The 15711-nt window shown below is 36.3% G+C and overlaps 2 protein-coding genes across 2 annotated transcripts; one reads left to right on the top strand and one right to left on the bottom strand.

The window, feature by feature from the left end:
• The first annotated feature begins 7668 nt into the window (after window positions 1-7668).
• Window positions 7669-10376, top strand: LOC105046897 (probable xyloglucan endotransglucosylase/hydrolase protein 8). The gene is made up of 4 exons (XM_010925642.4): window positions 7669-8631; window positions 8866-8966; window positions 9056-9258; window positions 9679-10376. The coding sequence occupies exons 1-4, from the start codon at window positions 8439-8441 to the stop codon at window positions 10067-10069; spliced, it is 888 nt and encodes a 295-aa protein (XP_010923944.2). The 5' UTR covers window positions 7669-8438; the 3' UTR covers window positions 10070-10376.
• A 432-nt stretch (window positions 10377-10808) lies between these two features.
• On the bottom strand, window positions 10809-14816 carry LOC105046896 (protein translation factor SUI1 homolog). Its single transcript, XM_010925641.4, has 5 exons — window positions 14647-14816; window positions 12583-12694; window positions 12227-12432; window positions 12064-12117; window positions 10809-11069 (listed from the first exon to the last, which is right to left on the bottom strand). Exons 2-5 carry the CDS (start codon window positions 12617-12619, stop codon window positions 11025-11027), a joined length of 342 nt encoding a protein of 113 aa, XP_010923943.1. The 5' UTR covers window positions 12620-12694; window positions 14647-14816; the 3' UTR covers window positions 10809-11024.
• Between the last annotated feature and the right edge of the window lie 895 nt (window positions 14817-15711).

Here is a 15711-nt window from a genome sequence, read left to right as displayed (position 1 = left end):
CGAATGATGTTATAAATATTATGGACATCTTTTTCTCTATTTAAAGAATAGATTTGTGAGTAATAAAATTTTACTATCTTCATTTTGTAGTATGGATCTAGGAATGAGCTCACTACTAGCATAAAATTTGATTGTTTTAATATCTATCAAATTTCTCCTTCATGATAATAACATGATGAGAAAAGTTGATCCTTAAAATTGGCACACCACTCAATAATTTACAATTGAATTTCATCAAATTCTTGAAAAAAGAGATTTGCAGTTGGATATATTATACCTGAAAGGAGCTCAGAGATGTTATAGAAATTTTTTAAAGCTTGATAAAATACTTTTATCTTTTTTCATTGATCATTTGATTGATACATATCGTATTTACATAGATTAACACATCGCAATCTCTTGAAGACCTCTTTATAATAACAAGCATCCCGAAACATCATATATATAGAGTTCCACCATATAAGAACTTCAAAGGACAAACCTCTACATGTCTTTAAATTATATTCTTTGGCTCTCTTTTTAAGCTCTTCTAATTATAGTGGAGAGATTTAAATATTAATCTTCACCATTTCTTGGATATTTTCAATTACCATATTAATTTTTTTCAATCCATCTTGCATAATTAAATTAATAATATGTGTAGTATATCTCATATGAAAGAACTGACTATTACATACAAGTGCTACTTGAAAACTTTCAATGATTTCTCTAACACAAATATCATTGATACAATCATTGTCCAATGTTAATATAAATAACTTATGATGAATGTTCCCATCTATCATATTTTTGAAAAATATATTATATAAATTGACTCCTATATATCTTTCTTTCATATATATAAACTTAATTATTTTCTTTTTCAAATTTCAATCATCATCAATAAAATATGCTATCATATATAAATAAGATTTATTTTATCTAGAAGTCTATAAATCTATAGTTGCACTTATCCGATAAGAAAGTAGACCAAATATGTTATAGACTTTTTTCTCTCCTCTAAATATATCTTCATAATCTCTTTTCTAAGAGTTATATAACTCTTTAATTTGAAAGATGATCACAAAGATTTAATAAAATTAATAAATTCATCATGCTCAACTATAGAAAATAGATATTCATGCATAACAAATATTTGTATAAATTTTTTTTGGCTAACATTTTCATCATATGTATATATATATATGTCTAAAGAACAAGTACCATCCTCTCTTTTCAGTGATACTTGTAATATTTGTTGATCTTTAGTAGTAGCATTTTTCAAAAATAGATGATACTTATCAAGATGATTTTTTAAATATATTGTCCCTAAACTATTGGCTCTATTAAACATTCTTTTGTAATAATTATATCTTGCTTCTTTTTTTTTAATAATTTTTTTACCTACTTTCTTTTTTAATTCATACTTTGTAAAATCATCCTAAATTTTGATGTTAGCTTTTTCTTTTTTCTTCGCTCTTTTGTTTGATTTGTAGTTTCAACTAATTTATTATTTGCATCTTCAATTGTCTGTTGGAATATGACTTAAAGCATTTCTGAGATGATTTAAAAAACTAAACAAAAATAAAAATCTTTATTGTATAAAAAATTTAAATGACTTACAAAAATTCCTCTTAAAGCTTTTAATCTTATTTTTAAATTTTATCTTTTAAATATTTTAATTTCTTCATTACCATACTTTTAATTTCTGACCATTGAACTCTTAATTATCAAATGATCACATATATTTTATCTCATTTTTATTTTCTGACCATTGAGCTTCTTATTAAAGATCTTAATGGATCAATAAAAATCTAAATGGTCATATTGGATGGTTATAAAAGAACCATCTTGAGATCTGATTTTAGACATCTCATTTAATCTTCTTCTTTTTTTCCTATTGATTTTTTCTCTTTAAAGTTTTTCCTTTGTGATTATTTTTCTATGTGCTAAAAGGATCTCCATCAATCTCCTCCATGATCGTGCTCTTAGGAGGAGGATTTTGGTTATATCTTAGGATGATTTTTTTAATTTTTCTAGCATGAGGAATGGGAATATGTCTTAGGACAGTGTTCAACACTTCTCCAAATTTGATCTTTGTTTATTTTTTGATTTTCTGTAAGTCATTTATAATTTTTATATAATAATTCTTTTTAATTTTATCTAGTTTTTTGAATTACCTCAAAAATTCTTTAAGCTATATTTCAACATTGTCCCACTAGAAGATATGATGTATAACAACTGCATTCAAAATATAAAAAATTTATCTTATGTATCAAGTTATGATCAAACAAAGCAAAGAGTATTTTTCAGAAAAATACCGAAGTATTTATGTATAAGTTTTTGACTAGTAAAATGTAATAAATTATGTAATACTAGGAAGAACACAATATACTTATGACACATTAATCAAAACGATAAAATATTACATTCAAAGTGAGTAAAAGGTAGTATATTTTTCAGCCATTCAGGTTGGAAAACATTTTGCATTGTAGGACATTAAAATTTAAAGCTGACAGATGTTCTGAGCACCACTTGGAAAGCACATTTCTTGAAATTGCTGACTGACCAAACAAAGTTTTTAGCATTGAAGTTTGAAGTTTGATTCCCATGAAATTTTCTTATGTTGGAGTACAGTTTATTTGCATGCTTTAATATAATTTCATATCACAACCAAATGCAGTGTCTTGACCAATCATTTATGCAGTATCTCATAAAGTCCATGCATACATGAAGGTAATTGATTTTTCCAATCCACTTGGACAATTTTTTATCAGGATAATACTAGCTGAATTTGAAAATGGGATTCAATTACTGATAGGCTTTCTGTATAGGTTAAAATTTTCCAAGCTACCATAATATTAAAGCTAGTTATTATGCGGGGTCATCATTGTCAATTAGAAAGGACAAACCTGATATATTTTTTAGGATTCTTATCTTCTTTTTGAGTTCACCAGCAGGTTGTTTCACTGTGCACTGTAAGCAATATCATTTTAGATCAGCCAATGTGAATGGCTGACACTGAAACATGTAGAAAAGCCTTTGTAACAACATTAAAATAATAACATCAAATAATAATATTATTATTATATAATAAAAGGTTATGGACTGCTCACCACATGGTTCGATCTTGACTACCGGAGACATCTGGGCCCTCCGACTGCTTCAGCAGCAACTCAAATAATGTTCATTACTTGGGAGTCTCCACCTCTTGGATTTCTCCAGATTAATTTTGATGGCAGCATCAGAGGCAACAGAAAAGGCATGAGCCTTGCGATCCACAGAACTGATTCGAGATTTATGGCTGCTAGTGAGCACCATCTTATTGGAGCATGGTTCCATCGACTGAGCTGTAGGCAGCTTGGGCCGATATTTTTTTTTGTCAGATTGAGACTCAGAGCTGAGAGGCTGGTAGTGGAAGGAGATTCTACTATCGTGATCACTTGGCTTCAACAATATTCATTTGGGGCGAATGCATATTCTATTCTTCATGACATTTGGCGCTTGATGAGGAACTACACTTTCTTTGATGTAGGGGACACCCCTCGGAGATTTTGGTAGGCTCTTTCTTTTGACCTTCTTGGATATATGCATACTAAAATTGTATGAGCAACCCGTTCTACCAAAAAAAAAAAAAAAGTCTCTAATCAGGGGCCACCATTAATTACATATGCTTAAAATCACATGCAGAGCCAGTGGATTTCACCTTCCACACTCTCTCTCTTGCACTGGCTATCAATTTTAGGACAGAGTAACCCCAAACTAGAATTTTGAGGAGGATTTCACAGACATAGATTTTGCTTAAGAACACTAAAGCAATATAAAATGCTGTGATTAACCATATGATGCGTTTATGCCACAAATCTCACACTTAACCCACAAACAAAAAAAAAAAAGAAAGAATGATCAAATTAATAGTTTACCCAATTCAATTCAAAGTCCAAACCAAATAATTTTAGAATAGGTTTGGATTTGATTTTTTTCTCTTGATTTAGATAAGGATTAGATTTAGATTCTATCCATCCCCAACCCAATCTAATTGGCTTGCAGCCCTAGTGTCAAATGGAAAACAAATCTAGCATACATTTATTCTAGCTATTGGTTCGGAAGGATACTTGTTGCTAGATGCCAGTCGAAAGGGACTCCTATCACCGAAAGCTGGTCAGAAAGCCAGGAAGAACCCTTGTTGTCGAACACTAATTGGAAACGATGCTTGCCATCAAACACTAATTAGAAAGAAGGCTGGTCTCCAATCACCCATTGAGAAGGATGCTGATCATTGCCATCAGTCATTGTCGGGATTCCTCATATCGTGGTGTTGGGAGGAGGGAAACAAAACCCTAGCTATTAGGATGGGGAAAGAAAGGCTTGAAGAGTAGTAGGGGGGAATATCACGATGGTCCGATGGGATTATGGGAAGGAAATGAGATTATTAAGGGACACATTCATGGATGTGGATAGCAGAGCTGGACTAGATCTAGGAGACTGAGATACCATTATATCACGTGGATATCCATATTCGAATCTCAAAAAATGAGTAAAATCTACATCCGAATATTTATCTAGCTAAGTATCCAGATCAATATTTGGATTTTATCGGAATTAGCAAAGTATATTCGAATCCGACCCAAATCGGATGCAGATACGAATACAGTCAAATAAAATCCGACTCATTTTTAACCCTATTAGAGGTGCAATTAAATTGGGTTGGATATTGGTCTGATAAAAAATTTGTTAACCCAAACTTTATTAAGTAGTTCAAAATTTAGAACGGAACCCAATTGTTTATTAAATTGGTAACTCGACCCAACTTAAATAGATTGTTTATTAAACAATTCTAGTCAGCTTATCTGATCCAACTCAATTATTAAATAGGTTGAAACATATTAAACATGTTAACAATCTAAATTTAAATCCGACCCAATTAATAAATATATTTAAATGGATTGATCCTTTTATGATCTAAATCTATCTATCTTAAATCTAAATCTACTTAAAGTGGATCATTTATAGATGGAGTCGATGGAGGTATCTCTAGTGACACTGGTATCATTGACACATCTTTTTTCCTATCAATCTTCTGACTTTACTGTAGAAACTGCTCTTCATTTTAAAACATAACCCTACAACTTTTAGTACATTCTTCTTCTTCTTCTTGTTTTTCTTCTTCTTGTGTGATTATAGGTTTTATTTTATTTTATTTTTTATCCCTCCTGCTAGATCACAGGTTAGGAGGAGAATTATACCAATCTTGTATCTAATCAAAATCATAAAAGCCCATCATATGGTACACTAAAATAATCTTGGTTGTTCTTGATTAAATGAGTACATGCACTTCATAAAATCAGATCAAAAATTGTCCACATAATCATGCACAATGATATTTATGTGAACAAAATAATGATAATAAATCAGGGGATCATAACTCTCGATTAACTACACTTTTTAGTTGAATATATTGCATAAGAATGACAAATGTTAGTAGATGTAATGTTACTTGTTGTCAATATTGGCCCTTTGAATATCTAGCCAGTCCGATTGGATTTAGAAGTAATATAGAGTGGAGATCCTAAGTTAAAGCATGGAATGAGCTCAACATGGTGAATCAGGTAAAAATTAAGGGTGTGTTTGGCCCACGTTCTCCGATATATTTGGCTTGTAACTAGATTTAAAATCAGAATCGAAATCAGAACGATGGATTGAGATATTTTTGAAAAATCGATTTTGTAAATTCGTAGAATGAGATTTGAATATTGAAAAGAGAATGCGATTGGGTATTTGGGGATTGGAGCATATTATCTATCATTGATCCTTTTGAATGAGAATGAGAACGAGACTTCCCCGAATCAAACTGCTGAAGAGTGAAAGTCATTTATTTTTATTTTTATTCAAGAATCTAATTTCTTCCAATCAAATCTCTCTTAAAATTTTGATTTACTCAGTTCCAGCGTATACAGAAACATGACTATTGACTCACGGAGGTGTGATCCTGAGATGTCAATGTCTAAACTAATGACAGAAGAGTTGTCCACCCACCATACCTGGCCATCTCATTATTGAGGAAAGCAAAAAAGATACTCCCAAAATAAGGATATTCATGTTGCTACGGTCTCTGGCAGCCATCCGATAAATTGGCTGGAAAAAGTTAGTAAAAAATGGGAGTCAGTTTCACCATTGGCATTACAGTGCTATATCAACATCTGGAGAAAATATCTGTTGTCAGACATATTCATTGTCTGTAAAGGGGCTGAAAAAGATAAGAAAAGCAACTTGTCATTTGGACATAAGGTACCATATTCTCTGTGACCCCAAGCATTGGTCCATCCTCCGCAAGGAAAGCCATCAACACCGCCGTAGTCTCTTGGTTCATTCCTCATTTCCTTGTCCATACGCAGTTTTTCTTCTCTTCTTTCTTTTCTTTTTGTTTTATTCCGGTCAGGCAGTCCGGATGTAGTTGATAGGGTTATCTCGGTGGACTTTTGGTTTCTTCTAGGCCTTGCCCAGATTGTATATTGCTCTACAGCCTCTTGGAGATCAGGATCAGATTTTAAGCCCTGATACTGATTCTGGGCAACGAGTGAGCCTTAGTGCAATGATAAGTTTGTTCATTAATAACCCAGATATCATGAATTTGAAACACAAATATACTCTCTATAGAGCCTTAGCGCAATGATAAGATTGTTCAGTAGTAACCTAAATATCATGAATTTGAAATGCAGAAATATGCTCTCTACATGTTATGGAGCTTTAGCGCAATGATAAGATTGTTCAGTAGTAATCTAGATATCATGAATTTGAAACATAGAAATATACTCTTATTATAGAGCCTTCTACACCGGATTGACCTTTTTGCAGGCATATTTTTGGGCCGCGCTTTCCATTGATGTCTTCACCAGGCCTATCTATCCTTCATTGGTATGCTATAACAAATTTAGACCATGCAAGCTTAAAAAGGGAGGGATGCTTTGAATCACTTTGGACCGTAACGAAGAAGAGTTGGTCTTCATGCAAAATGGATATGACCCAATAAAAACAAATAATGAACCAAATTTGATGATGCATAAGAAATTTAAGATTTATCTAATATGATTAATTATTTTAAATCAATTTCAAATCAGACTATAGGCATCAGAAGACAGTTTAAGATGTTGATTAATTTATGATGTTATGCAGCGAACTTTCAACTAGATTGTCTGATAATTTTTATATGATCATAATGCCTGGGTTCCATCACCAGAGAAATATTGCTAATATAATTTATTATTGTTTTTTGCTGTTATAATTATCAATTATGCCGCATAGATGCATTTGACAATGCTGGTGTCATTAAAAAAAAAAAAAAAAAAAAGGGTGCAGCTTTGAGTTAACAAGAATAGGTTTATGGCCAATTAAATAGGATATTGCAGGATATGGTACTTTTAAAAGGGCTATATTGTGATGTAAAAGGGAAGATATTATTATTTTCATATTGATTGTATATAGTGCCAGCTTGCTAAACCTATCAAAATTACAATTGAGATCACGGTCACCCATGATGGTCAAGATTCATTGCATTTGATCCATGTGAGAACAATTAAATTTCCACCAAATTCACAGACGTCATGTGATAAGCAAATTAACAGCTTACACAGAAATCAAATTACAGAGTGAAACAAGCTTCTCTTTTCATGCCCGACATGTGAATTTAAACTATATTTTAACCCGAAAATACGACCGCGTCTTTCTTTTCCCCCCTCCTTGTCTCGAAAATTTGAGAACAATAAATGGAACGAAAACAGTACAATTCACGATATCGCATCCTATGAGGGCATGTCAGGTGATTTAACTTTAAATTGTATACGATATTTCCAACCTTTGCTCTTCCCAATTCAAAATGAGCTTTCACGCTCAAAAACAGCTCCGTGCACTGCAACAACGCGCATTTCCCGAGACCCAAGGCGATACCGTTGTGAGGCCCAATGGAACCTCCCCATTGTTTAACAGCCGGTCATTCACGTCCTGCTCCGTCTGCCCCTCCTATTCCTAATATTATAAACAGAATATGCTGTCCCACTTGCAACCGTCTACTTTCACCGCAAAGGCCAACCCCAAGGCTGCCAGGATTGCACATCCTGTCTTTATTCCTGACTTTGAAATGGAGAACGTCAATGTGAGTCCTCCACACTGAATCACCATGTGTTGCCCAAAGCTCAATTATTATAGCTAATGGCAGAAGCTATCAGAGTTGTCAGATTCGTATTTAGCCATCTGACTGAATGAGCACTGTTTAGCTAGGCTTGGTGGAGGGACACCAAACAGTGTTTTTTAAGGGCCAGATCTAGTTTGATAGCTAGCATTGTATAATTGTGATTCGCACAGAATATGGCAAGGAATCAAAGCTGATATAACCTCTCAGAGTCCACTAGTTTGAAGACTACTAACTCCACCTCTCCTACTTCCCCTGCTTCCAAGGAGCAAAGATGGGGCTGTGGCTTTCTTCATGGCTTGTTCTTCTATGGTTTGCAAGCTCCGTGAGTCCTTCTTGGGCAGTTCCAGCAAACACATCTTCCTTTTTTTCCTTCAAGGATAACTTTGATATAATGTGGGCAGAAGACCATTTCAAGACATCACCTGATGGGCAACTGTGGTACCTCTACTTGGACAAGAAAACAGGTGACACCCCTTTTATAGTCCTAAGATTCTTCGACAATGTTTTTGACATCGATCAGATTCCTATATTGCTTCTCTAGATCTAGCAATAAGAAGTTGATGATTAGAATAGGAAACATATTATCTTTCTCTTTTCAATACAAGATACCTAATATTTCAAGTTGCAACCAATCTTTTATGCATTTATTGAAGCATGTTCTTCTTAAATCCACATTTGCTCAAAATGTTGTACTATAGGTTGTGGGTTCCAAACGCGACAGAGGTACCGGTTTGGGTGGTACAGCATGAAGCTGAAGTTGGTGGGCGGTGACTCTGCTGGAGTTGTCACTGCTTATTATGTGAGTGGTTTATGGATGAGACTGATCGGATGATAGTATCTTTGAAGGTTTTGGATTGGATTTAGATCTTTGTGTACTCTTGATTGCAGATGTGTTCAGACTTGGGAGCAGGGCCAGATAGAGATGAACTGGATTTTGAGTTCTTGGGGAACAGGACAGGGCAGCCATACACCATGCAGACCAATGTGTACAAGAGTGGTGTTGGTGGGAGAGAGATGAGGCATATGCTGTGGTTTGATCCCACTGAGGACTTTCACAGCTATTCCATCCTCTGGAACAGTCACCACATTGTGTGAGTATTCCCTTCTAAGTTCTCCCATAACCCTCTTCAGAACCTCTAGGAGATCCAGCCATGACTAAGGTAACTGGGGGAAAGGTAGCTCTGTATATTCTGTTAGTCTTAAACTACAGGCTGCAGTAAGTCTTAAACTCTAATCCAGTGTCAGAAACCAAGTCTACTAAACATACAAATTTTAAGACTAGACAAGGATTGGGCATGAATCTAATTAAGTAGGGGTGCAGGATATAAAATTTGCAACCAACTTGGTCAGATCAGACCTGTTAAACCTTATTAGTTATTTGGTAAACAAAGATCTTATCATAAATCAGAAACCTTTCTTGTGTTTGACCTGATCCGACCAACAGAAATAAGCTTAGCTCATTCCATTCAAATGAACAAACCTGCTAATGTCTCCGAGCAATTCAACTGCAGGTTCTTCGTGGACAGAGTTCCCATAAGAGTTTACAGGAACACTGACAAGCCAAATAACTTCTTTCCAAATGAGAAGCCCATGTATATGTTCTCAAGCATCTGGAATGCTGATGACTGGGCAACAAGGGGAGGCCTCGAGAAGACGGATTGGAAGAATGCGCCATTTGTTTCTTCCTACAAGGACTTCCATGCAGATGGTTGCCAGTGGGAGGATCCATACCCAGCCTGCGTCTCCACCACCGCTGAGCACTGGTGGGACCAGTATGAGGCCTGGAGCCTTACTGATGGCCAGCATGAGGATTTTAGCTGGGTTGGGAGGAACCTCGTCACATATGACTACTGCAAAGACTACGAAAGATATCCCACGCTGCCCAAGGAGTGTAATATATAAGAAGCTCTCCATCACATGAAAAGGAAAGAATGGTTCCGTTTAGGTTTTAAGCATGGTATAGATGATCTTGTCATATTTTTTGAGGAAAAGAATGATGTAAATCATTCATTTATATATTTAATTTTCATTATCAGCAACCACCAGCCATGAAGGCACTGCAAGGATTACCGAGAAAACGAACTGACATGGTCTTCAAATTCTGGGTTGCAATTTAGTATTCTTGTTATGAAGCACGATTTAGTGAGTCATTAAACAACAATAAAGTTGAAAAAGGCTGTCATCACCCACAATTTCACACTGCCGTAAACCAAAGGTTCGTCTCAGATTCCTTTCTGATAAATTAATTTAAGACCGCAAGTTACACTGGTCATCATAAAAGTCATCGACTTGGAGTTCCAGATAAAAATGATCTTAAGGTAAAATGTAATTTAACCTATATGAAGAACCGCCAGTTTAACCCACATGTCCTGATACGTACAATAAGCACGCCAGTAGTTTTCAAACATGTTACAGCTCCACGATTATCATCGGGCATCCCTCAGTGAAACGAACACCATGTTTTACCCGAAAAGAAGCAATAAGAAACAGTCAGTGTTACCCGGGTACCGATGCTGGTATTCTTGTTTCACTAGAAAAATTCAAGACTGTTGAGAGGAAGAAGCACGTAAAGTAAAATATTGTATCCAACTTTCCAGTGTTCTTATCAGAACACTTTTTTGAGGATTATTGTTACCAGAACTCAAACAAGCGAACATCAAGCTCCAATTCATAACAAAAAACTCAAGATAACATATGTTCTTAATGAAAATCAGGTCACAGAAACAATACAACAGAAGATGTGCTCCCATAGGCTCACAGGACAGATTATATCACGCATGAATAGGAGCTAACAAGATAATATATGCCCCACTGCAGTCTCAAGTAGTAACACTATCGTTGCTTGATTTGCAGCTACTTAGAAACCATGTATCTTTATGTGCTCTTTCTTCACGATGCCAGCCTGTAACACGAAAAATGAAAGTAGATAATTGCATGTCATTTGAAGGCATGATTAAAACTTAAAATTGCCTGCATGAGCCCCCATCACTCATGCAATGGAATATCTATCAAAGCCATCACAATCAAAACAAAGCAACAACCATGCTTGGACTCGTTGAAACCAGTACTCTATGAGGGGGTGCGGCTATATGCAACCAGGCCAACCAAACTGTCTGAAATGGACTCTGGGAGGAGAATTTCTAAAAATGGGTTGGATTTGGGGTATCTGAGGCCCCACCAATGTACACCTCCAGAACGTAAGAGGTTCCCTAGGCTGGAAAGATTCTTAAAACCTAAATTTTGGGCCCTGGGATAGTGGAAAGACTGCCGTGGGCCTTCAATATTCTCTGACCAGGTGACCACTTTAACCAAGTCCATTGCATTCAAGATTTATTGCATTTTCTCATCATATTTACAACACCCCCAGCCCCTCCGTATTGCATGCGCCAAGGTGCAACTGGACCACGCAAATCCCATGGTGGATAACACACCACGCTGCCCCTTGTATACTTCATTGATTCCCGATTGCGCGCTCTCCACCATGCATATGCTCCGGAATTTGCCCTGGTTCACTTGCACCTGGTGCATGCAATATTCCCCCCGTCCTCTCTCTCCCTCCTATTCTAGTACCCTTATTTTTAGCTTCATTCATTTATTTATTTATTTTTAAAGATAACAAGTGATGCCCTACTTGATTTGGGGAATCAGGTGCGCATGGTTCCATTTAGAATAACCAGGTTGGCTGTGGGTTAATTCTTATCACCTGATTAGCTTACCCAAATTTGACATCACTGAAAACCCACACCACCCCACCCACTGCCACCCTATGCCTAAGACATATTGATGATGCCGAAAGTTTCCATGAGTGACTATTCCAACAATGACCAATTTCTATATGGAGTCTGGTGGACTCAGGGTAGGAAATCACTTCCAATAAAACAAGGCAAAAAGAATACCTGGACAAGGAAAGTGGCCACATTCTTTCGCTGGTCACCTTGAAGTTGAATGACCTGGAAACACAATGCATTTAAGGATGAAACAAAAGAAATAACAGATGCACCAGAAATTTATACGAAATGCTTGATCTGTCAGCATCTACTGATATATGATATACCGTACCTGTCCCAGCTCCGGGTCCTGGACAACAGTACCATTGCAGCAGAACTCTTTCTTGAGATCTTTTAAGATCTTGTTATAGCTAAATTCCTTTTTCAATCCTTGTACAGTGGTCAGACTCTTCCTGCCATTGCGCTGCTGTATGCGCACATGCACATACTCTTTTGCACCAGCACCAGAGTCCTCAGCATTTGCCTCAGCAAACGGATCTATGCCAAAGAAACCAGGACATGAAAACAATTTCAGTGAAGACTATAGCATGCAGTGCACAAATGTTTTGTTATAGAAAGATTGTGAATGCATACTAGCACTCAAATATAGTTGAACATGTAGTCCAGAACAGAATATTATAAACATACCGTAAGCAGTTGGGACCTGGATGTCAAGACCAGACATGAACACTTGACTGTTGAAAATCAAAGGAGATTGAACGAACAGAGCTCTACTTTCAGTTAGAAAGCTACGCTCAAACTGAAAACCACAAGATATGAATTTTGTTAAGTTTCAGTGGACAATTAAGAAAGATGTAGTTCATACTAATCCGAAAACCAACATATCATTTGTTCAGCTACTCCACCAAAAGCCAACAAACCTAACCTCATTGGAGTAATCAGCTTGAGGGTTTATCATCAATGTGGCATCTATGATTATTACCAAAATATTAAAGAATAAAAATTATCATAGTATCTGCAATTTTCTTAAATAGCTTAAGAGCATTCAAATCCTGTCTCTGCTATGAAAACAACTAGTGCATTAAAAATATATATAAACATATACATGAATACAACTGTACGTGTACACACACATACTCAGTTATAATGTCATTCAAATTACTAAATATTCTTCATATATCTTCTAAAATACGCCGAACAGTCTCAATATTTTCTCTGGAAGGGCACACTGAAATGCTAAGCACATAACAAAAATGGATCATACATCCATAATCAACAGCATGACTCTGTGCAAACTGACATCGGGATGAAACAAATACAAAATCATACTTGTACCAATGATACAAAAAGAAGAAAATAATCTCTTAGTTTGATCACTCAAAAGGGTCAAACAAATGTATTGAAGGTTATCATGTTAAAGAACCGTACAATCGACCACACCATTTAGCAGCCTAACCTAGAGGATGTAACATCTAATCAAAATTCATTCATCGGGAATGGTGAAGGACAACTAACCCTTTTTCATAATCTGAAGGGTATTAAGCTCCTTGCATTGTGCTAGACCAAATTTGGATCTTGTCACGATTTCACCCAATCAACCACAATTGAAGAGACAAAACTCAACCAGATTAATTTCTTAAAGACACTAACTCTTTGACTTCCAGACCCAGGTACGAACTGGCCCCCCATCAACTTTTGACCTCCAAAACTTATCACATCTTGCGTATCATGTTAAATCATGTCTCAACATGACCTTCTGACTATCACCCATCCATATTTTGATCAAATTTGATTCGACTAGATCTGATTAACACCATTAATTATCATAGATATTAGACCAAACCAGACTTGACAGCAATAGACCAACACATATTGTAAGATAGGCCTCACTAAGCGTTCGAACCTTCATATATAACGTCAAGCATCTTAGTAGACCAAACCAGTCTTCCTTTTGCACCCCTCTCAAAGAGGAATAAAGCAGGTACGGCCAGATGCAATGAAGAATAAAGAGTAGGTGTAGCATAGGATTTCTACTACCCAGAACGCCCTAAAAAGGAACAAAGCCCAAAATATACGTCAAGAAGATGAAAGAAAACCACCATCAAACTGGATATTAACGCAGGCTCTTTACTTGTTCAATCAAACCCCCTATTATTGTTCTCCCTGATGAGTTGGATAAAGATCTTGTTTTGCATCCAGATTTAGAACGCAAACTGATCCAGTTATGATGGAGAATTAATAACGTAGGACATAATTTAAAAAAAACAAAAACAAAACCAATCAATTTCTCAATATAAACCCAAGAAAAAGAAAAATCCGTTTTCTTTTCAAGAAAGTCCTGCAAGAAAATGGACACAGCAGAAAAAACCGAGGGAAAGAAAAAGGAAAGATCTTGATTATCTGTCAACATGAACAAGTCATAGTCACCAAAAAGCCCCGCCTATGGAAAGAAAAGTCGTTGACTTTCCAAGAGAAGGCGGCTTAGTTGCTCTTGGCTGCGCCTCATCAGAAAGCCCCATCTAAAGAACTCGATATCAAAAACCAAGAACCGCATCCCAGATATCAAAACCAAGAATAGAACCAAAAAGCCAAATAATTAACCTAAATGATCGAAGACGCCTTACCTAATCCAAATCAAAAAGACCCACCAGAAAACACTTCGATCATCCACAAACGACGAGACAAAGAACAAAAAGGGAAAAGGAAAAAAAAAAAACACAAGCTAATTCATCGAAGATGGATCTTTCTTACCTCACTGGAGAAGAGGATCCGACCTCGCGTAGATGAGATCGAAACTCGAACCCTAAATAGCTCGCACGCACGGAAGACTTCGAAGAGAAGAAGGATAGGGAAGACGACAAGAGCCAACGAAATCCAAGGATCACGTCCTCTTTTTGAGCCCTTCCGCTGAACCCTGGTTCCCTATTTATAGAGACGGGAAATTAAGTAAAATTACTTAATTCGTGGGGTTTCCTTTTTCTCTCTCCTTCTGACCACAAAGTCCTTACCTTTGCATAAGTTCAGGATACCCATCGAAGCTCTTGCATAGAAATTCATATACGGGAAGACTGATCTACGGCTAATGTTCTCTACAGATAGGGTGTGGCCAGTCTAAAAGGTAAGCGCACACGAATAAGTATGCGGACGAGTGGGGATATGATTGGAGGGTTATAAAGTTTTTGGAACGACCTGTTAGACGCTGTCGGTTGCTTGACTTCTGATGGCTGTGCGTAGTGGCAAGCGGACGGCTATGATTGTTGAGTGACGGTTTTGAGATTCGGGACGTGAGGTCGGTTTCTTGGATGCATCACGTGTTGGAATCATATTCGCGGGGCCCACGGTCTTCGCGTTGGAGCGACGCAGTTTCCCGAACCGAGTAAGGCGGCTTCCGCGTTGGAGTGCGGATCAGCTGGACGACCACAACACAACACACGCACACAAAAAAAAAAGGATGGACATGAATCAGCTGCGCATTTCTGGTCGGATTCAGTGTTCGCGTCAAGATAGAGCTAACATTATTCTCTTTTTTTTATATATAATTATTCGTCCGGTTAGATCCTCATTTTTTTGGTATAATTATTCCTCCTGTGAGATCCTCACCATTTTGAATTAGAGAGATTCATATTAGACATGCTTTTTTTTTTTTATAATTAAAAAAAAGACAATGGTATGTGTTGCTCCAGATTTTCTGACTCGGATCAGTTTGATTGGAGGTGGATAGTGACAGTAGAATAACAATAACAGTACCTATAAAATAAGTCTTGGATTGGAATTAACTTTAGCGAAATCTTTTGATGCTTAAGAATAAATGGAAAG

Source organism: Elaeis guineensis, chromosome 6 (genome assembly GCF_000442705.2).
Source record: "Elaeis guineensis isolate ETL-2024a chromosome 6, EG11, whole genome shotgun sequence".
Taxonomy (NCBI): Eukaryota; Viridiplantae; Streptophyta; class Magnoliopsida; order Arecales; family Arecaceae; genus Elaeis; species Elaeis guineensis.
Note: the sequence above shows the minus strand (reverse complement) of the source record. Positions and strands in the feature narration are given on the sequence as shown.

Bases quoted from the DNA above. Each gene is read 5' to 3' on its own strand.
- LOC105046896 (XM_010925641.4), bottom strand. From the start codon at position 12,619: ATGTCTGGTCTTGACATCCAGGTCCCAACTGCTTACG. The intron at 12,433-12,582 runs GTATGTTTATAA...TCTTTGGCATAG, and splicing joins CCAGGTCCCAACTGCTTACG to ATCCGTTTGCTGAGGCAAAT. The intron at 11,070-12,063 runs GTATTCTTTTTG...TTCGTGTTACAG, and splicing joins TGGCCACTTTCCTTGTCCAG to GCTGGCATCGTGAAGAAAGA.
- LOC105046897 (XM_010925642.4), top strand. From the start codon at position 8,439: ATGGGGCTGTGGCTTTCTTCATGGCTTGTTCTTCTATGGTTTGCAAGC. The intron at 8,967-9,055 runs GTGAGTGGTTTA...TCTTGATTGCAG, and splicing joins GAGTTGTCACTGCTTATTAT to ATGTGTTCAGACTTGGGAGC. The intron at 9,259-9,678 runs GTGAGTATTCCC...ATTCAACTGCAG, and splicing joins TGGAACAGTCACCACATTGT to GTTCTTCGTGGACAGAGTTC.